Source organism: Halichoerus grypus, chromosome 4 (assembly GCF_964656455.1).
Source record: "Halichoerus grypus chromosome 4, mHalGry1.hap1.1, whole genome shotgun sequence".
NCBI lineage: Eukaryota > Metazoa > Chordata > Mammalia > Carnivora > Phocidae > Halichoerus > Halichoerus grypus.
This window is the reverse complement of record NC_135715.1, coordinates 187599378-187621710: the sequence shown is the minus strand read 5'-3', so window position 1 is coordinate 187621710 and position 22333 is coordinate 187599378. Positions and strand designations below refer to the sequence as shown.

General features: G+C 45.0%; 1 protein-coding gene across 1 annotated transcript in view; it reads right to left on the bottom strand.

Moving 5' to 3' along the window:
- TRPM8 (transient receptor potential cation channel subfamily M member 8) overlaps positions 1-18449 on the bottom strand; it is a 74298-nt gene extending 55849 nt beyond the window's left edge. The window contains exons 1-6 of the mRNA XM_078070011.1: positions 18333-18449; positions 16816-16889; positions 10491-10647; positions 9406-9583; positions 6255-6427; positions 121-295 (exon numbers count right to left, since the gene is read on the bottom strand). Coding sequence (XP_077926137.1) covers positions 121-295; positions 6255-6427; positions 9406-9583; positions 10491-10647; positions 16816-16889; positions 18333-18449 — 874 coding nt within the window. The remainder of the gene's footprint in view (positions 1-120; positions 296-6254; positions 6428-9405; positions 9584-10490; positions 10648-16815; positions 16890-18332) is intronic.
- Between the last annotated feature and the right edge of the window lie 3884 nt (positions 18450-22333).

Genomic DNA, 22333 nt, shown 5'->3' with positions numbered 1-22333 from the left:
GACACCTAATTGAGTGGGTTCACCATGCTTCACTCAAAGACTGGTGGCTAGCTGTTGTTGGTGTTGTTGCTACTGCTCTTGATACTATGTCTGTGTAAGATCCACCTCCTAAATCCTGACCTTGGATAGTGCGCTCGGAGATGTACTTCTCCAGCTGATTCCGGAGTTTTGCTTCAACTGTAGGATGTCCATGGCAGCCATTGTCCACGAGCAGCAGATGGGTGTGATTATTGTCCAGGATGTACAGAGGGTCTCTCTTGAAGTCATCCATTATGTACTGAGCCGAGAAATATCCCTGAGAAGTACAGAGAATCCTTTTGTTAAGATTTTATTTATTTATTTGACAGAGAGAGGCACAGCGAGAGAGGGAACACGAGCAGGGGGAATGGGAGAGGGAGAAGCAGGCTTCCCGCCGGGCAGGGAGCCCGATGCGGGGCTCGATCCCAGGACCCCGGGACCATGACCTGAGCCGAAGGCAGACGCTTAACGACTGAGCCACCCAGGTGCCCCAAAAGTACAGAGAATCTTGTTTATGAGATTTATTTGTTTGTCAACACGCATGATAACATTTTTATATGTTAATATTAAGGCTAACCCTTCAGGTTCAACTATAGTGATGTCTCCTCCCAGAGTCCTAAGTTCAGAAGGGTCTTAGAGATCTTATAGTACAGGACTTCATTTTAAATATGAAGAAATGAAGGTTCAAAATGGTTGGGTCACTTGCCCGTTGTCACATAAATGGCCAGTGACAGTGTAAGGATCAGATTCCCACTTCAGTTCTTATTCCGTTGCCCTGTGCTCATTTGTATAAATTCATTGAAACTGACAGCATTCAAGGAAGTGTGTGTATGTGCATTTATGTGTGTATGTGTGTGTATCCAGATGCACGCACATATATGTGTGTGTGCATGTATTTTTGTACACATACACACACATACGTACATAGACTTGTGTGTGTGTGTGTGTGTGTGTCTGAATGCAGGCAGAGGTAGACATTGATATAGACACATATATATTTGTCTGGAATCTATCATATGCCAACACCTTTGCCAGGGTCTATGAGTTACAAAATGAACAAGATGGGGTCTCTGCTCTTTAGAAGCCCATAGTTACAGGACCAGAAAAGGAAACAATTAAACAGATATTTTGTCCTAACACTTAATACCATGGAATAAACAACAGCTGGGAGAGTATAAACAAAGGAGCTCCTGACCCCCGTGTCCCATTCAAAGGTGTTTAGTTCTTCAAGTATTAGGGCTGCATTAAAAGATGTTCAAGCTGAATTCTAAGAATACAACTGAAGAGGAAGGTTACTGACCTATTAATGGCATATATATCCAATCAGAGCAAAGGAAGAATGAAAAAAAATTTCAAATGTTACAGTTCTCTTTTCAAAGTGGTCCTCGCCCAGCCAGGAGCTCTAATCAGGAGAGTCCTGGAAATGACAGATAGGATAATATGGGCAAGACAGGCATCCAGGCAAATTACAGAGGAGCCCTACACACTTTCCTGGAACAAAGCATTCATATTCCATTTACACTCTTCCAGAACACAACACGAATTCCAAAACCTTAACAAGGAAAGAATCACAAAAGGAAAAGCCAAAGACCATGCTCTCTAATGAATGAGGATTTAAAACTCCTAACAGTGGCTAATTAAACCCAGTAGGTTTATTAAGGAATAATTAACATTGTTTCCAGAACTCAGTCCATTAGATCATGGTTTAAAGGGAAAAAATAGCAACCCAACAGATGCAAAAAACATTTGGTACTCAATATTCATTCTCGATTTAAAAAAATTATAAAACTAGAAATAAAAGGATGATGCCTTATGGTACTTTCTTAAAATATATGTTTATTGAAGCTTTCACCAAATCCTATTTATGGTGAAAATACTAGTCTCGTTTCCACCACTATGATACCAGGTATTTGGGATGCCTGTTGGGATACCTATTATCATCGCTGTTATTTAACATTACTCTGGACATTTTAGCCCAGGCATCAGGATAAGTAAAAAATGCAAGGTATAATTAAATGAAAGAGTTATGTTTAAAAGTAACACTATTTACCAGTGATATGGTTGCAAACATAGAATACCTAGTGAATCTACTGAAAAACTATTAGAACAAAAAAAAAGGAGTTCATAAAACATTTTATTCAAAACAACAAATAAATCCCTTTGTACATGAAAATCTCTTCCAAAATTACAATGAATAAAGACCTCATTCACAATAATAACAAAAATATAAAATCTCTAGAAATGATATTAAGAAGAAATATGTAGGTCCTAATGAGGAAAACTGTAAAATTTTCCTCAAAGACACAGACTTGCATAAATTGAGGGACATATCCTAACACTGGAAGAAGACTTGATATTACAGAATTTCAATTTTCCTGCATTGGTTTATAGGTTTTAACATGAACCCACTCAGTGAGTGTGAAATTTTGTGTTGTTTTGCCTTATGGTTTGCTTTTGTGGTTGTACTTTTTTTTTTAAGATTTTATTTATTTATTTGATAAGAGAGAGAACAAGCAGTGGGAGTGGCAGGCAGAGGGAGAGGGAGAAGCAGACTCTCTGCTGAGCAGGGAGCCCGATGTGGGGCTCAATCCCAGGACCCTGGGATCATGACCTGGGCCGAAGGCAGACGCTTAACGACTGAGCCACCCAGGTGTCCCTATGTGGTTGTACTTTGACAAAGGGATTTTAAAGTTTAAATAACAAGAATAGGAGAGGCGTGAGCTCTTTTTTGTACACATATAATGCAACAATACTTTTGGCAGTTTAACACTGACTCCAGAGGAATAAAACTTCAGTGTTTGTGAAACCTCGTATTGTTCCAGGCCAGCTCAATCTGGGTCCTGGTAAAGCCCATCTACTAGTAGTGGGGTTTGTTGTAATGAAGCCATGAATAGAAACCTCATGGGAAGATATGGTCGACAAAGTTATTGTGAACAACTACTGGGTTCAACTTATGCAAAAGAACAAGCACTATTTTCCAGGGAAGACAGAAAAGAAACAAAGAAGTTGACCACAAGATCATATGAGTTTGCTATGAAACTACTCTAAGTCACTAGAGAGTATCATTAACAGACATATAAAAGGAATAAAAACTAGTGCTATAATCTGAATATCTAAAAATAATACATACTCATTGTAGGAAACATGAAAAATGCAGAAAAGTACAAGAAAAATTAAAATCATGCTTAATTCCACAACTCAGTGATAATCACCATCAAGACTTTAGTGTACTTATGTCTTTCTTAAGCATATAGATTAATTTACTTTGTTTTCATAATTTTCTATTTAAAACTGCAAATATTTTCTGTATTATCAGAAAATCTTTGGAAATATTATTTTGTACCATTTTCCTTCATGTTTATACAGTAATCTACCTGAAGATCCCTCTGTTCTTGATATTACTAGGTATTTAGGCTTATGTCAATTCTTGATACTATCAGAAATATTTTAATAATGTTTTAATAATGTCTAAATATAAAATTCTCTAGTGATATTTATAAGTATGGTATGAACAGTCTTCATGCACTTGATACAAATTTTGAAATGGTTTTCCAGAAAGGGCTCAGATTTGATCTTTCTGCAGCAATTTATAAGGATCTCATGCTTCTGTATGTGTTGGAGACCACAACCATTTTTTAAATTAACTCTTAATAGACTTTTAAAATTTTTTCTGGGTGAAATCATCTAGCCCAGAGCAATTTTAAAGATTTTTATTTCCCTTTAAGGTCATTCACTGATATTCATCTAATCAGATTTTCTAGTTCTTGTTGAATCAGCTTTTGGAAACTGTAGTTTTACAGAAAAATTTCCGTGAGATTTTCAAACGTATTGACATATGGTTGTTTGTCATTTCTGTACAATTTTTCTCAATATTTATTATTATATTTGATTTCTTAGTTCTATTTATTCCTTAATTAAATTGTTAAAATGATTTCAGAGAATAAAGAATATTTCTATTCTTCCACTTTTTTCTTTTCTAATTAATTTATTTCTGATGGAATATTATTCTTTTCCTCCTTCTCAAGTGTTGTTAGTGGTATTATTTTTCAAACCTATTAATTTGAACACTGTGATGGCTAAAAGACCAGGAACCATGGCTCTGACCCTTACTAGCCATGTGAATAAAGAAAGCTTCTTACTTTCTCTATGACTTAGTTTTCTCATCTGTAATGAGAAGGTAATAGTAGCACTTAGCACATTGTTAACTTCATTGTTGTGAAGATTAAATAATGTTACATATTATTATTATTATTGAATTATTTTCTTGATTTTTGCTAATAAAGGTATAGGGCAATGCATTCCACTCTGAGTGCAGCTTTAGCCATATACTGTCAGTCCTAACATACAATGTTTTCATTTCCATTGCTTTCTAAGTGATCTGCGATTATATTTTTGACCCAATAGTTATTTAGCAAGATGTTGTTCGTTTGTTTCTCTCTTAATTTCCAAGTGATTGGAACTCTCTATTTAGTCTTTACATATTCATTTCACATTTTACTTGTTGATAGAGGATGCCACCAGAGAAATACTGAAGTCTTTTTTCGTTGCTGTTCCAATCCAGGGGTGGAAAGTACCTCCTTTACGGGGTTGTTCTTGTGATTTTATGAATTCATATATGGAATGTATCACCACGGCAATGGTGATTATACAACACTAAGCTGATGCCCAGGACAAACATGGCTAAGAGATAAACACTGCATTCTTTCCCACGCAGCCTGCCACTCTCCTCAGAATCCTACCCCAGGCCACTCTGACCCCTGAAGTTGGCATTTGATGGGAGATGATTTTGCCACCCCGGCTGAGCATCTAGAAATAATAATAAAAGCTACCATTCACTCTGCACAATTAATCCATCCCATGATAATACAAGGCTATTATTATAAAAACTCAGAGAGCTCGCTCTAGACTATCTAGCTAGAAAAGTTCCTCACACCTAGTCTACTCTCTCTGCAAAGCCCTCCTCCTCCCACCCCACCTGCTGCCTCCTGGGAAATGCTCAGAAATGGCTCCCCACTCTCCTCTGTCCTTTACACACCTCAGAAATGTTAACAGGCACAGAAGTAATATCATTTTTAAAAATAAAAAGAACCAGGAACGCCTGGGTGGCTCAGTCAATTAAGTATCTGACTCTTGATTTCAGCTCAGGTTATGATCTCAGGGTCGTGAGATCAAGCCCTGCATCCCGCTCCATGCTCTATGTGGACTCTGCTTGAGATTCTCTCTCTCCCTCTCCCTCTGCCCCTCCCCCTGCTCTAGCTTTCTAAATAAATAAATAAAATCTTTTAAAATAAAAATAAAAAGAACCAGAATAATTTTAAAAATTCTGAACCTTTACCACCTAAACTTCCAAGGAGTCCCAGGTGGAAGAAGGTGTAGATTAAATTGGGATTTCTGAACATCTGGTCCAAAGCTTCTAGGTAGACATCACCCATTGCTTAAGGAGGTTTTCAACTCACTAGAAATGCTGTTTTCAAAATTCTACACTTGATACAAAACCTCATACGTCTACCTTGCACTTACAACATGAAATGTATGTTGATTACTCTCTAAATATGCTCACAGGAAACTTTGAGGGGAAAACTGTTCACAGCTCTCTTAATGCCAAATTAACCAGGGTTCACAGCAATTCCTGTGAGTGTGGCCAAGCAATAAAGGTATGGTGGCCAGGGCTGAGCCCTCCTGGGACAGACTCAGGTCATGGTTATAAAGAATAAAGAATCTGACTTCAACATGATATTGTCAGCAAGAAATTTTAATAAACAAGACACACCCTTTAGTAATTCCTTCTCAGGACTTCTTTGATTGTGTCATCCTTGTTTTTTGGGGGGGGAGGTTTTGGTTTTGGGGGTTTTTTGTTGCTGGTTGTTTTGGGGGGATTTGTTGTTGTTTTTTAGAGAGGGAGAGTTGGGGGGCACGGGATAGAGGGAAAGAGAGAATCCTGAGCAGGCTCCATGCCCACAGACGCAGAGCCAGACGCAGGGCTCAATCTCATGACCCTGAGATCATGACCTGAGCCGAAATCAAGAATCGGAAGTTTAACCGACTGCACCACCCAGGTACCCATGTCATCCTTGTTTTTAATTGTCTGTCCCAAAGGTGCTCCTTGTAAGGCTGACTTCCCCATGAGCTGGCCCCATCACAGAGCCACAGTGTTCAGGCCAGAGCCTCATGCCATGGTCTTCCTCCCACGTGACCTCGCAGACTCCGCCTGTCCCATCCCTCCTCCTGTCCCATACCTCAGCATCGCAATTCCGGAGGAGGGTGTCCCTGTTGGAGACCATGCCCCAAGCCGTTATGCCAATGGCTACAATGTTCTCCTCCGAGTTCCTGCTGATGGTGTTGTCTCTCACCACCTCCCCGATGTACTTCATCAGGCCATAATGGGTGCCTCCAGTGAGAATCCAGGCGCCTGTCAATGAGGGAGGAGAGCAAATGCTCAGCTGGCTCTGAGTAAGCTTCCCATCCTGGGCTCACAGACCCCTGAAGAAGCCCCCACCATCTGAGCACCAGGACGCCACACTGCCAGCCACCCCTTGCAGTGGGCTTTGCCGAGGACCCTATGAAGAGGAAGGGGAAGAGGATCTTTGGAGGCGTTCCTAAGAGATGTTGGTTTTAAAAAGATACAAATTCTGGACCCCACGCTTGATCCAAATCATCAGATCCTCCAGGGGGCGGACGGAGCCAGGGAATCTGCATCCCTAACCAGCCTTGCCAGTAAATCTTGTTATGGAAAATAAATGCTGGGCCCGAGCTTGTGAGCAAGTTAAGGCAATGCCGCCACAGAAAGCAGAGCACTCGGCTCCCAGACCCCTACCCTGGTGCCCTGACCCTGGTGCCTACCGTGTAGCTTTACTTTATAATTACACAATTCTGCACACCGGTATGTTAAGGTTTATATTTGATGATCTTCACAATGTCAAGGGTTTTGCACATTTTTTTTCAGAAATGAAGTAAAGAAAATACTTATAAAATATTATTTAGCATTATAATAGAATCTAAGTTGGAAGCGACCCTGATCTAATGTACTACCCAGGCAAGAATCCAGCCTGAGGATGGTCACTGGCGTGTCTTGATTAGCCCTGGTGATGGAAGGCTCAAGAGGCTCCGGGAGGCCCTCTCGCCCAGTTGCTAGAAAGTCCCTTTGCTCACTGTTTGTCTCCATTCTGTAATTGTACTACTCTCTTCAGCGATAAGAAACGGGTTTAGTCATCTCCCAGATAAAAGCCCTTCCAATAATGGACACTGGGGAGGGTATGTGTTCTGGTAAGCGCTGTGAATTGTGCAAGACTGTTGAATCTCAGATCTGTACCTCTGAAACAAATAATGCAATAGATGTTAAGAAAGAAAAAAAGAAGAAGAAGAATGTAGCAGGAGGGGAAGAATGAAGGGGGGGAAATCGGAGGGGGAGAAGAACCATGAGAGACGATGGACTCTGAAAAACAAACTGGGGGTTCTAGAGGGGAGGGGTTGGGAGGATGGGTTAGCCTGGTGATGGGTATTGAGGAGGGCACGTTCTGCATGGAGCACTGGGTGTTATGCACAAACAATGAATCACGGAACACTACATCTAAAACTAATGATGTAATGTATGGGGATTAACATAACAATAAAAAAATTAAAAAAAAAAAAAGCCCTTCCAATATTTTAAGGTATAAATGCAGCATGGTCCTTGGGATTGTCCTACCCGATTCCTGCAACCATTTCTCACAGGACATGAACTGCAGACCCTCGGCACCTGGTCTCCTTCCTCTAGACAGATTTTAGTTGTCACGTTTCCCTTTCACAGCAGGCAAGAGGAAGTGAAGCCAACGCAGAGGACACGAGACTGTTAACATCCAGCACCAGCCCCTCCCTTCATCTGACTGGAGGTACGCAGGCCAGGGCTATTATCTGTCTTGTTCTGTTATATTCCCAGCACTTAAAACAATTCCTGACACATAGTAGGCATTTTATAAGTATTCTGAATGAATGATGTGTGTTCAGGATTTAGTAGTAAGGAAGCCGAGCTGCTCAGTTTCATAATAAAGTAACGTCCTACTGCAGCTCCCTCTGGTGGGTCAGGAAATGGAGAACAAATGGGAACGACATCCGGGTTTCTTCTTGACGTTAAAAGAAAACTCTTATCTAAAATAAGACGTGTCCTTAGCTCTGTCAGTTAACTAATATTCTTAACGAAGCAATCTTTAAAATAATAGGCTTTGATAAACTGAACCTAATCGTGAGGAAACATCATATCAAATGAAGGGACAGTCTGCAAAAACGATTTGTCTATATTCCTCAAAATGGCCTGAAAGACCAAGAAACGCTGCAGAACAATCCCAGATGAAAAAAAGCTTTTTGGTTTGCTACGACATGGAAAGCTAAATTCAACGGAGTCCACTGAGGGGGAAAAAGGGGGTTTTTTGTTTGTTTGGTTCGTTTTTTGTTTTGAGGGGGTTTTCGTTTTGGTGGGGTTTCTGGTTTTGGGGTTTTTGTTTTGTTTTGTTTGCTTACAAGGACAATGTTGAAACAATTAGCAAAATTAAAATATGGACTGTTCTTTAGATAACAGTATTGGGCAGCTAACTTTCTCAGGTTTGAAAATTGTACTGGGTTATGGGAGAGAACACCCCTGTTCTTGAGAGATTCATGCTGACATACGTAGGGGCCAAGGGCATGATGCCTGCAATCTACTCTCAAATGAGTCTTTAAAAATCATAACATGAGACTGTTTTTTGGAAAGTAATACGACAAATGTGGGAAAATGTTAATAATTTGTGATTCTAAGTGAACGGTGTACAGATGTGCATTATATGATTCTTTCGACTCTTCCGGAGGTTTGAAATTTTTCATAATAAAAAAATTAAAAAGAAAAATTAAAAAATTAAAAATTCAGCACTACGCTGAATATTTCAGGTAACAAAGCCACAGTTACTCGTCTTGATCTCAATCAAACTCTTACCTGGTGCTTACAACCTGCCAAGCACCATCGCTATTTCCAAGGGAGAATCACAGCTCTTGAAATTAAATAGCAAAGAAATGAAACTTGCCTTTTCGATTCGGCAGAGTATTTTCTGGGTACAATTTTATATGTAGAAACCACTCAATGAAAACCTTAGACGATTCAAGGAGACAAAAGCACCCACAAGGACGCACCTTGACGCTGATTTTACCTTGTGACCCCCTACCATCACCCCCCACCCCCAAGCCCCCCCCCCACCACCTGCCAGAGCTCCCTGTCTGTCCATTCATTTGATTCATAGATCGTGATTAATCGTGTACTTCTAGAGCGTCTAGATTCTGCGCATGAGCTGCATTTGGGACTCGGTTCCTTCCCTGAGGACGAGGGGGCCCAGCCTCCCCCGAGGCAGCGCACTGTCCCCCCCGCCCCGCAGGGACCGGCCGCACCTTTGGACTGCGCGATGTAGATGAGGCGGCTGAAGATCTTGCGCATGCGTGGCTTCAGGGCGAAGTTCTTGGCACCGCCGGTCACAGAAATGACAAGGTTGGGCGTTTTCAGGTGCCAGTGCTGGGTCAGCAGCTCATAGAGGGTCTCCGCGTCCGTGTCACAGGACAAGCGGATATACTGCGGGGCAGAGGGAAAGTGTCAGGGTCGGCACCTGTCCTCCCAACCACCTGTTCCTGCGGCAGGGGCGAGGCGCACGGCCCAGCAGCTAAGGGGGGTCCCCACCGGGAAGTGGAAGGAAAGCAGTAGGCTGGGGGGGTGCCACCGACGGTCATCCGGGCCAGCTGGAGAACCCGGGGATTTATCCTAAAGGCCGTGGGGTGCCTGTGAGGTGTTTGAAGCAGAGTAGAAACAGGACGGGATTTACACGTTCGGGAGCCCTCCAGCGCCAGCATTGACTAGGGACCGAGGGACAAGACTGAGGTAGGGGAGCCGAGGGCAGGCAAGAGATGGCCACTGGGGCCCTGGGAAGAGACAGCAGTGGGCCACCTTCCAGGGCTGCAAACACAGGGCTTGGGGGTGCAGGAGTGTAGGCCCAGGCTTTCCAGCTGCCTAGGGATGGTGCTGCCATGGAGACAGAAGACCCCCGCGCATTTGAGGGTACCACTTCCCGGTCATTAAACCTTGTCCTAAGGCCGGGTGGACAAGCCTAAACTGTGGGTGTGTAGAGCGAAATGTCACCTTACTCAGGGCCATATGTATTCTCAAGACTGCCATAAGCTAAACTGAATGGGACAAGGCGTAAAAAGGTTCACGGGCCTTTTGTAGCAGCGGGGCTGGACGCAGATGTAATAGGCCTGCAGTGCGCTCAGGGGAAGGCCTCTGAGCAGCAGCCAGGCACGAGCTGAGTGCTCCAGCGGCACATAACCTGATCACAGCTTTGCGACTCTTACAAGGTTTATCTTTTCCCGCCATCGTTTTCGCCTGGACTACCCATTTCTCCTGCCTCCACACTATGAACCAATTCAAGGTAACTCAAGGTAGTCCAGGTTGTATGAATGAGCTAAAGTAGAAAACCGTTGCTTACCTTCCCTTTCTTCCCCAGGGTCTCAAACTGAATATCCCCAAAGGCATCGGTCGGAAATTCCTTGGTGTGTTTCTTGTAACTCCACTTCTCGTTGGGGTTGATCTGCGTGCCTTCTACGTGCTGGCTCTGGGCATAACCACACTTGCACACACTGTCCCTGAGCGGGGTGATGGCGGCAGGAAGGAACAGATTTCATCATTCATCACATTTTTAGAATAAACTACACATTATTAGCTTAAATAAACACAGAAAGAGATCTGACTGTCAAGTCTTATTTTCAGACTTTTTTCATCATCTCAGTGGATGTTCAAGAGCTATCTATCTTGAAAAAAAAAAAAAAAAAAGAGCTATCTATCTTGGTGTTTTATCCCTGTTGTCTATTGTCCATACCCCAAAAAGCTGGCTCTGTACTGAGAGCTGGGATACATGAGTGCCTTCATAGAGTCTGCCTCTGCATACAGAGCCGTGAGGTTATTATGGGATTAAGCCTTAGAAATCTGGAGATCATTTATGTAGCTTCCTGCATGGTTCATAACATGCAGGAGCCCTGAGTGCTGGCCCTGCCAGTGTGCCCGGCCAGTAACGCTCTCCTGAGGTGAGGTGAGTCCTCCTTCCTGGGGATGGTACTCACCGGAGACCGTGGGTCCCCTGGCAGGGACCCAGTGAGATCCAGAAATTAGAGAGACCATCCTGTCCATACTGGACATCAGCTGCTTGGGAGACTTTCAATCATTTGGGCTAGACGAGGACAAACTGCAGTAAATGAACACTATTTCTTCCCATGAAAAGTGCTGCAGATCTAAAATGTATGTGTTTGTTAAGGGACACGTGTGCACCTACGAAGTTGGAGGAGGATGAAAAGATAGGCAGTAAGAGGTAAAGGATTGAAAATCTGCTCTGAGGCGGGCCTAGGCGAAACTCACCGCACCCAGGGATTAACTGGATGGGACGCCTGCTCTCCAGTCTGGGGGACCGCACAGTGTAGTGCAGAACAAGCAAACCCCTCCTTTCCCCCGGCACAGTCCCACTCCTCTCAGGGTTGCTGAGAGGGTGGGAACCATGGCACACCCTCTATCGAGTGACTTTTAGGCTGGGCTGGTGCCATTCATGCAAATCAAGGAATAGCAGAAGCAATGGCAACAGAAAAGAAGAAAAATGCAGTTTAAAAAAAACGTAAAAATACATGCCATGGCTACTTGGTTGCTCTATCCAGAGCTGCGTTGCATCTTGACCATCATGTCTCCGAAGAGATGAATAAGAGCCACAATAAAAATGTGAATATGGCCAAAGCAACTCTCCGTTCTCCCAGTTTCTTTCTGCCTGCCCCACCCACTTGGCTCCCCCTATTCTCTCTCTCTCTCCCATCAGTTTTTGGACAAGAGTCAGAAGGTGCAAAGAATTCAAGGGAGCCACGGCTGGTGGAGAAGCAGAACAGCATGAGTGACCAAACATCCTGATCTGCCCAGAACAATCCGAGTTTATATCTGCTGCCCTAGCCCGAGTAGGGTCAGAGCCTGCATCCTGCTTATCAGTGTTCCAAGTCTCAAAATAAAGTATGTAGTCACCCTAACCACCAACATGCTAGAAAAGATGCCCCCTCTGGCAGACATAGGCCTGTGACCCTTAGCACACTTGTGCAGTGCACAGCCTGGGCAACTATATGCGGTAAGTCTGAAGCAAGGATTCCCTGTGCAGCCTGGGTCAAATAAAGGTATACAACAAGCTGAGAAACTCTGTTAGGGTTTGCTTCTAACTAGACTCTGTTTATCTTCTATTCTCTGCTCTTGGCATTCAACTAACATCCTCCAAATGATGAAGGCATAAATGAGTAAATACATTGATTTAGTCTTCTTGTAAATAGTTTGAATTCTCATCATTCCTCAGTGATTTTTGTAAAGTAAGTTGTTTGTTTTGTTTTGTTTTGTTTTGTTTTTGCCTTCCAGAAGGTGGGCTTAAGCGTACATAGCTGTTACATGTCTGTCACAGGAAGGACTTCAAGGACTTCAAGGACTCAAGGCCTTCTTCACTGATAAGCTTATTTGACAAAATGTAGAATTAGTTCTAAAAACACTTCATGGTAGTAGATCACATTTTCATTTTACAAAATGATAATAGTGGCATGCTTTTCTATGGCAGCTTCTAAAAATACAATGGAGCAAAAACTAGTTTGGGGAGGAGGTTTTATGATTGCTCCAGAAGCAGACAGATTCTAATTGTGACCGAGATTCTACTACGTGGAAGCAATTGGCCTCAACTGTGTTACATGAAATGAGTTACTCTGCTAACAGAGATTGTTTTGAAGTGCTGGAAGCCCAGGGTAACTACCAAAGCCACACAATGAAGACCTTAGATAGCGAGGAACAAATACGTTGTGGCAGGACTCCTCACAAGCAGCTCACCCTCCTAAGGGTGAGGCTGTGAATGATTCATCAGTGTGAGTTCCTGCTGGAGAGTACACATGTGACAGGGACCCCAGTGAGGCTGTCCCCGCTCTACAATCCCATCTACACCACTGGATTGAGACAAGCCTTTTCTTGGGTTCTGTGTGGCATTACTGTTTCCTTATAGTAAATCAACCCTTTTGGGTTAAGCTAGCTTGAGTTCCTTGTAACTCAAAGTCTTAATTACTATGAGTATGGAAATTATCTGTGTTCAAAATGTATGTCAGACTTTCAGGGCTATAAAAACTGAGGTAAAGCCTGGATCCAAAACCCCTCCTTCAGCAGTAATCTCGCCTCCTTTCTGGAACAGTTTGCGGGGCATCACGCAGTTTGGCCAAGAAAAGAAAGACAACCAGAATCGATCTCAACTTCCTCAGTCCTTTTCTCTTACTCAGTCCCTTACTTGGGGTACTTACTCAGCTCTCTTACTGAGGCAAGGCTGCTCCCCAGTGGTCTCAGAGTCCTCCCACTAGAGTCCAAGTTGGCTTCCTCCTCTCTCTACAGTTACCATCTTGCCACCCACTGGGGTCTGTCCACACCCACCAAAGCTCATTGCAGGATGGGAAAGAGAAGTCTCTGCCCCACCTGTTCTTCCTATAACTGAAGACAGACTCTTAAGCCCTTTTCCCTTTTAAGGGTAGGGGTGTGCCTCAGGTGATCTTGGCTGAGAGAACTGTAGGCTCCATCCTGATGGTCTGCAGGCTGGTAGCCCTCTAAGCGCCAATCTGCATGACTTGGTTTACAAATGGAGAGGAGGCCAGGAAGGCACTAGGAGTGCAGATACATACAGGAGAGATGGGGTGACAGAGAAGAGAGATGGAGCAGACAGGAGGACATCAGGGCCCTCTCAGCTCAAGTCTGAATGCTATAGAGCTACATGTCAGTAAGGTAGCCTTTAACCACATGTGGCAACATTTAAATTAGTTAAAACTAAAATTACATGCATTCAGTTCCTTGACTGTATTAGCCACATTTCAAATGCTCAAGAGCCACCTGTGGCCAGCGCCTACCATATTGGACAGTGCAGGTATAGGATATTTCGATGACATGACAGAAAGTTCCATTGCAGCGAGCCGCTCTAGAGAAAGTCGAGTCCTCCCTATTTCTAACTAGAATGCAGCATGGCCAAGGCAGTGAGAACAGAAGAGAGCAAACCCAGATCAGGGGCTTACAGCCTCAGGAGTGCCAGGACACAGCCCCTAAGCTGGGCAGCAATGTTTCAGAAGGCCTTCACCAGTAGGGGCGATGGTTGGGCATCATTCTCCAGTGACTACTCGAGAAATAGACATCCACAAGGGGTAGAGCAGAGAAACTTGAGCAGTCTGGGCGTAGCACATATGGGCAACTCCAGGGATTCTCTGGGGAGACTTGGACAGCCTATGTCAGCTTGTGTGGCAAACCAGCAAATTCGGGGTATCAATATTAATGGTCACTTCATTTGATTTCCTTGTCCAATGGGTAATTTGGATGACACAGAGTATTCCTACCACCTATGGAGAGATAATAGTAATAAATATGGGGAATTCCAAAGCGTAGAGTCTTGACCCTGGTCTACAACCTTGTGCCCTTCTAGAAGGGAACTAGAAGACCCTGAGGTGTTCCTGTCCTCTGCTTGTGTTGTTGAAGATGGGGGCTGCTCACCACATCTCCCTTTGTTTTGGGCCAGACTCAAGCTGTAATCAAGCACTTTAAGGTGGACAGCTATAGGTTTCCCTACCTTGCATCCATTTCCTGTTCTGTTAGCAGGAGCACCCCGATTTTCCTTTGAGGAATCCTTCCTTTCCACACGGGGTCCATGTGGACACAATACCCAAGCCTGGCCAATCAATATATCCTATTCCCCAGCCCCAGGGACAAGTTTAGAGGTGGGTACACGGCCCAACTAAGACCAAGAAGAGCCATGAACATCAGTCCAGAATTTTTGGAGGATTTGCTAAAAATGAGGCCCTCTTTCCCCCACTGGTAAAATGGTAAGCTGGTAACATGTCAGATATGGTGACCACTTTGCCACCACTTGTGAAGAGCCTGCCCACCCAGAGAACAACAGAAATGACATGTGGGAAGAGACAGAGTCTCTGTGCCATTGAGCCCTGGCTCTGGTTGTGCTTTTCAGCCAAAAGTTCCCATTACTACCCCTTTCACTTAAACCAATTAGACTGGATTTCTGCACCTAAGAAATTGCTGATGAATACTGTCAGTCTGAGGCAGTGTCGTTCTTAGAAAGGGTGGGGGCAGGAGATAAAAAGAACACACAAGCTAGGAATCAGAAAACCTGGGTCCAGTCCCTCATCCCTCTCCCACTGGCAGTGTGACCTTGGGTAAAATACTGAACTCGGGGCTCACATGTCTTGTCTGTCAAGTGATAAGAACAGCTAACTTGGGGTGCCTGGGTGGCTCAATTCATTAAGTGTCTGCCTTCATCCCAGATCGTGATCTCAGGGTCCTGGGATCAAGCCCCGCATCAGGCTCCCTGCTCAGCGAGGAGTCTGCTTCTCCGTCTCCTTCTGCCCCTCCCCCAACTTGTACGCTGTCTCTCACTCTCTTTCTCTCTCTCAAATAAATAAATAAAATCTTTTTTACAAAGCAGCTACCTTGAAAAGGGGGTAGTTGTAGAATTAGCAATCAAGTATGTAAGTCCCCATGACATAGTAGATGCTCAATATATATTTGCTGAGTGAATGAATGAATCCAAACTGTATTTTCTACCAGTCAAACAATAGATTAACAGCAAAAGCTTTCATTGAAACCATTCAGGGAATAAAGAGCTGACTCATGAAGTTTGTACTCTGTCAAAATGACTCATGATGAGTAAGTTTCCACCAGCGACAAAATAGAGATTCTTAGTTTTTCTGATGTTCATTTTCTAATCGACACAAACCAGAAAATGCATTTATTAAGGCCTTTTTATGCTCTGTGGCACTATAGTAGGTATTTTGTGTGCTACTGCATTGAATCCTTGCCACAACCCATGAGGTATACTTTGCTAGCGTTTTAGCATCAGAGAATTTGGTTCAGAAAGAAGAATAATTGGCTCCAGGTCATGCAGCGAGCAGGCGGCCGATCCAAGGTTGGATCCAGGGCTGGTTCCAACGCACCTGCTCTTACTTGTTCTTACATCCTTCCTCTGTTGGCTGCCTCAGCTCAGCAGAAGGTCAGTGCTTTAATTATAAACTACAACAGCAACTATCCAACCAATTAATAGCTAGATTCTTTCTCCTCTCAGCCCCAGGCAACAGAGGAAAGGCAGAGGGACAGGATGGGGGGGGGGGGTAGCACTAAAATTATCTCTTTGGGTCCAGGCGCATCTTCTATGGGAAAAATCAGCAGTCGGTCCATTCACTCACTTGCTCATTAGCTAACATTCATCGAGCACCTCCTGCATTTACAGCTGCTGAGGGCCGCTCTCGTGGCTTTTGAAACCCAGCCTTGATGCTCCAAAGCACTTGAGACTCAGAGTAGATGAACACCCGATTGGATGGGAAGGCCCAAAGTCAACAGCCTAACAGAAGAGCCAGATTGCCCCAAACGCTCATTCTTGGGGTCATCTGCCAAACAGTACAGCACAACAACCTTCAGGTGGTCACTCAGGTGGGCTCCCAGGCTCATGGGAACACTGAAGGGGGCAACAGCCTCTCTTGGAGCCCCTACCAACTATTGCCAAAGCTAAAAATATGAAACGAAATGATACCGCTCTAGGGACTCACTCTAGGGACCAAGTCCAAGCTACTTGCCAAATTCTTCCTGCTCACCCACCATTTCTGAGAATTGCAAGATGAAAACAACTTTAATAATGAACTAGTGAACATTCGTTTTTTCATTGTAATGGTTGTTAATAATTTATTTTCCAACATGGAAGCAATAACGGAGGGAAAATCGTTGCTTACGTGGCCTTGGAATCTTTGGTAAAGAAGACACATTCCCGTTTCTTAAAATTTGCTTGAATAAAATCCACCAAGTCCTTTGGAGAAAGAACATTAGACAGCGTATCACTAATTTATTCTCACACACTGCTGTCATTAACAAATACTAAATGTGACCTATACCTACTTCAAAGGTTGCAAGAATTTACCACATATTCATAGCACCCAGCATCCGTTCATGTTTTTAGAGTACTACAACGGTTTTTAAAAGAGGCATACATTTAAATTTTTATAACTAAATGCAAATTTTTCTACAAGTTAACTTGGCGTTATCTTGTTATAAATGTCATGATACACATACAAATTATGTTTTTCCGTCTCTAAGACTACCAAGGGAATGTAAGCATTTGTTGATAGTTTAGCATAAATAATGTATCAAAGCAGATTCTCTTTCCTCTTACACTTGCTTTTCAAAAGAAGACATATTCCAAAGACTCCTTAAAGGGTTGTGTTTGCTCCCCCATGGACAAGGTGGTAAGGCATATCCGGGACCTCATTCTGATAAACAGCCACAAGTTCCTATACACCAAAGGCTTCCCTTCAGATGCAAAAGCAAACTATTTGGAAAGAGCTGAAGAATACATTGGAAAAAACTACACTCCTCAAGTGGGAGAATATAATTGCAATACACACTGATCATCACAGGATTGGTAGATAGATTATCTACCAAGGACTTGAAATCACTAACAATAGGACGAAGGGGAAAATGACAAGAGGCATGAGCATGCATCGAATAAAAGAGGACACAAAAATAACCCATAAATATGTGAAGAGGGCTCAGCCTCACCAATAATGAAGCTACTGTGAAGGAAAACCACAGTGACTTCCCATTGCACACCCACCAGGTTGGAAAAATCAAAAAGGCAGCTGACACCAAATGTAAGGCAGTGGGGCCTCACGCCCACTAGGGGTTAGTATGAGTTGCAAACAGTTAAAGGGCTTCGCAGAAAGCCCCGTCTCAGGGCCCTCTGTCTCCACCACCTCCTGCTCCGCCCCAGGACCCCCACGGGTAACTGCACCCCTGCCCTGCTCTTCTGGCCTCATCCCCCCGCATCCTCCAGGACCTGCTTAAGTTCCTGTCCTCACAGCACCGGCCCTGCCCACCCCCCCGCCATGTCCCTCTCCGAGTTGAAGAGAAGGACTTAGATTCAAGAATCATTTGTGCAGCCCTGCAGGGCTGGAGGCAAGAACACCAAGCACGAAGCAGGAAAACGAGTGTTAACAGCTCAGTATTGTAAACTGCACCAGCCGCCCGTTAACAAACACATCATGTAACAACGTATTAAGGTTAAGGTTACAACTTTTAAAATAAGGATGCTGGGAAAACGACACAGAAGAGAAAATGTTTCCACGTGTGACCCAAACAGCCCACAGAAGAAAACACTATACGGTGCGATCTTTTTAAAGAAGCAGTGGGTCCCCTAAATAACATAATGGCCAGAGTGCTGCCTTCTGACGTGACCATGCCGCTGGGGACTCACGCTTTCGCTGTAGAACACGTCTGTGCTCCGAGACATGCTGGAGTACAGGGTCCGGGTGCTGTCCATCGTTCCGTTCCTTCTGTTTCTCATGCTGAGCCTGGCCCCCTCGAAGGACATCTTGTCTGTGGAGAATGGGGCAGGGCAGGGGGGTTAGTTTGAGTTGCAAACAGTTAAAGGGCTCCGCAGAAAGCCCCGTCTCAGGGCCCTCTGTCTCCACCACCTCCTGCTCCGCCCCAGGACCCCCACGGGAAACTGCACCCCTGCCCTGCTCTTCTGGCCTCATCCCCCCGCATCCTCCAGGACCTGCTTGAGTTCCCGTCCTCACGGCACCAGCCCTGCCCCCCGCCCCTGATGTCCCTCTCCGAGGCGGGGTCCCGCATCGCAGACCACCACACTTGGGAGGTTCGCAGTAGCTACTTCCAGCTTAAGGGATTTGGAGTAAAGGGAACGGAAAGAACAAGCCCTAACGATGGCTTATGTCAGCTAGAGGAAGGGGCCGGACTCTGAGCAGGATCCAGGCCCTGATCCAGCCCGTGGTGGCAGGGGCCGAGGGCCTGGGTGTCCAGGTCGCCCTGAGACTCAGAGCCGACACTTGGGCCCCAGGGACACCCGGCCATTCCCTCTCAGGCCTGGCAGCTGCCCTTTAGTCCGGGAGACGCAGAAGCCTCAGCCACCACGGGGAGGCTTCCCAGGCTGCCCCAGTTCTCCTCACACCCGGACCCTCCCATCCCAACCTGCAGGGGCGCCCTCCGACCCTCAGCCCGGGCTGCAGACAAAAACCACCAATGGCTACTCCATCCACATCCCTGTGTTGTCTGGCAGACACAGTAGACACAACATTTCTAGAACGAAAGCCTCATCCTTCCTGGTCTCCCTGAGTCTCCTCCTCTGACACCAAGCTTCCCCAGCTACCCATGCCAGCCGTCCAGTCACCAAGAGCCAGTCCCACCTCCTTCGCCCTCACCAGCCTCTCTAGTGGCCCCCGGGGTCCCACCCTCTGTCTGGAACCCTCTTCCCCAGATCCCCTGTCTGCCCGTCTTCTCTGCATCCTCCAGACCTCACGTGTGCACCACTTCTCTGGGGAGGTGCTCTGTGACCCCCAGGCGGGGGCATGTCCTGGTGACTGGTCCTGCAGCACCTCTACCCTCCACACAGCTGTGGGAGCCCTGATTTGTTTAATGATCTGTTTGGTCTCCAGACCAGATGTCTCTGGTTCAGCACTATAATCCCAGGACCTGGCAAGGTGCGCAGAGTAGATCTGTACAAATATTTAGTGAGTGAATAATTTAAATGAATAAATAACAGCCCCTCCCAAACCCTAAATCCTCCTGCAGCTTTCAAACTGCTTCCACATAGCCTTCTAGAACCCCTGGATGTGGAGAGGCCTAGACCTGCCGCTCAGCCACATGTTCCTGACCCTCAGCCCGGTGGGCCTGACTTCTCCGTCCCAACTGCCCCTCCCAGGCAGCCTCAAAACTCTCCCACACCACAGAGTCTGGAAGCTTCTTTGAAACCCATTCAGAGCAGCTAGTACAGGCTGTTTAAAACGACGAGTGCTTTTACTTCTCTCCCCAGACATTTCAAAGAGAGGCCCCGAGTATTAATTGGTACTTTACATACATTATTGTAAAACCACAGATCAATCCTGCAAGGTATTTACTGTGATCCCCATACAGAAAATTGCTTCTAAGTAGGGCACCAATGGTCAGGAAATGATTTCATTTGCCTCACAATGAAAAACTGCTTTCTTCGTTGCAACAGGAAATGGTGTATTTTTGCTTTTTTAGTCACATTTCAAACAAGAAATGAGCAAGTCGCGTGAGACGTGCAGTGGGCTGCCCCTTTCTGACACGTCAAATGCCTACATTAGATATTCATTTCCAACTGCTTTCCTGAACCCAGCTGATGTTAAGGTTGACTGATTATGAGTTTGGGCTTTCTTTAGGACGTCTTACATCCCAGGGGCTCCAGGAGTTCATCTGCCGCCTGAACACAGTCAGGAGTTAAGGCGTGGATGAGAGAGTAGCTGGGGCATCAGGGGAAGGGACAGAGGACCAAAGGCCATGGGCAAAGGTCAGAAGAGGCCACAGGGGAGGGCCTGGAGAGCGAAAGGAGATGATCCATAGCACCCCCCTCCCCAGGGAACCTTGGGAAAGGGCAGGTAAATTGGATAGGACCATAGCCAGGAGGGGAGGGAGGAGTGAAAGTCACACCAGGTAGGAGCGTCTGGGTGGCTCAGTCGTTTAGGAGTCCTACTCAGTTTCGGCTCAGGTCATGATCTCGGGGTCCTGGGATTGAGCCACGCATTGTGCTCCATACTCATTGGGAAGTCTGCTTGAGGATTCTCCCTCTCCCTCTCTCCTCACGTGCTCTCTCTCTCTCTCTAAAATGAATGAATAAGTCTTTAAAGAAAAAAAAAGAAAGTCACATTAGGGATAAACCAGTCGATGCATCGATGCATCGTGTGCTAAGGAAAATTAACAAAGTGGTACCACCAGGCAGAACAATACAAAACCCGATAGAAAAATAGTCTAAGGGCTAAAATCCAAATCCACTTTAGAGAGAACACAGATCGCTAGTAAACTCAAAAACAGACTAAGCCTCCCTTGTCATAAAAGCCCAACAACAATGAAACACCAAGAGGAGATATTTTCAGATGATAGTATTTGATGTTGGGAAGAGGGTGATGAGACAGACGCTTCCAGATGACTGGGTGGGGTGGAAACCACTTTACTGCCTGCAAAGCAACTGGGCAATGTGTAGCAAGGCACTTAAATATTGTTGACCGAATGAACTGACTTTGGGAACCCTAGATAAAAGAAACAGTCAGAAACACACAAAAAAAGTTGTACTGAAGAGCTATTCATTGCTGAGTTATTTCTAATAGGGACCATTGAAAGCAACCTAAATTTCCATTAATATAACATTCCACCCAAAAGAAATAAAAGGGTGGAGTCATTAAGGGGGTATAATTTAAGGGCATGGAGAAATTATTATGATCTGTTGCAAGTAGAAAAAGAAACAACAGAAGGCAGGAATTCCTGGCAGTTAAGAGCTCCCGCCTCACAGACAGGGGCTTGGGTGAGACCTTGAGTGGGTCCTTCCCCCTCCCAGCTCCTTATAAAGGTGGCTCAGCGTCCGCAGGAAAGGCAGCTCCAGCTGTAGGGAAGGTAAGTGCCTCCTGGCTAATGTGCGGAAGGCACCCAAGAGTAAATACACCAAAATGCTAGTCATTAGATGCTAACGCAGGGGGTGGAATGGTGAGTACTTCTTTTTTTTTTTTTTCCTTTTTATATTTACCAAAGTTAAATACATTGCTCGTGTAATCTGGAAAATATACTTAATAAACAGGATAAGCATCTAGAGGCTGGGCAAGGAGAAGATAACCAGTGACCATGGCAACGGGGTTTCAGCGATAGGGGGGTTGAGAGAGTGTGTAGACAACCAGTGTAGACCTCCCCTCCACAGGAGCAAATGGGAGGAGGGGCCAGCAGCTGATTCATTGAGTCCTGTTTCAATCTTGCAAGAAGAAAACTAGCAGACAGGGAGAGATAAAAGCACAGGGCAGATGTGACAAGTGTAAGAATAACGGAGCGTGGAGCCGAAGGGCTTTGTCGGGCAAGCAGATCCCCCCCTAAAGTCATCAATCGAAGATAGATAACCAATTGAAGGTCAAAGGAAAAGAGAGCCAACAATAACATAATAAATACTGATGAAAAACTTTGATGGTTTTTCCCTCTCGCGTCATATTGTCTGAAATCCTTCCTGGACAAGGAACTGATTGATTGACGTTCCGACCCCAGCACCTGGGTCCTACCTGGCCTGCCTGAATCTGACTCCAGAGAAGAAATGGGGACAACACACAGGTGTTCAGGGCTTCACTCAACATCCAAGTCTAGAGAGTGGTTTTAAAAGGGGTCCTTGGGATGTCTGGGTGGCTCAGTCAGTTAAGCACCCGACTCTTGATTTCAGCTCAGGTCATGATCTCAGGATCATGAGAT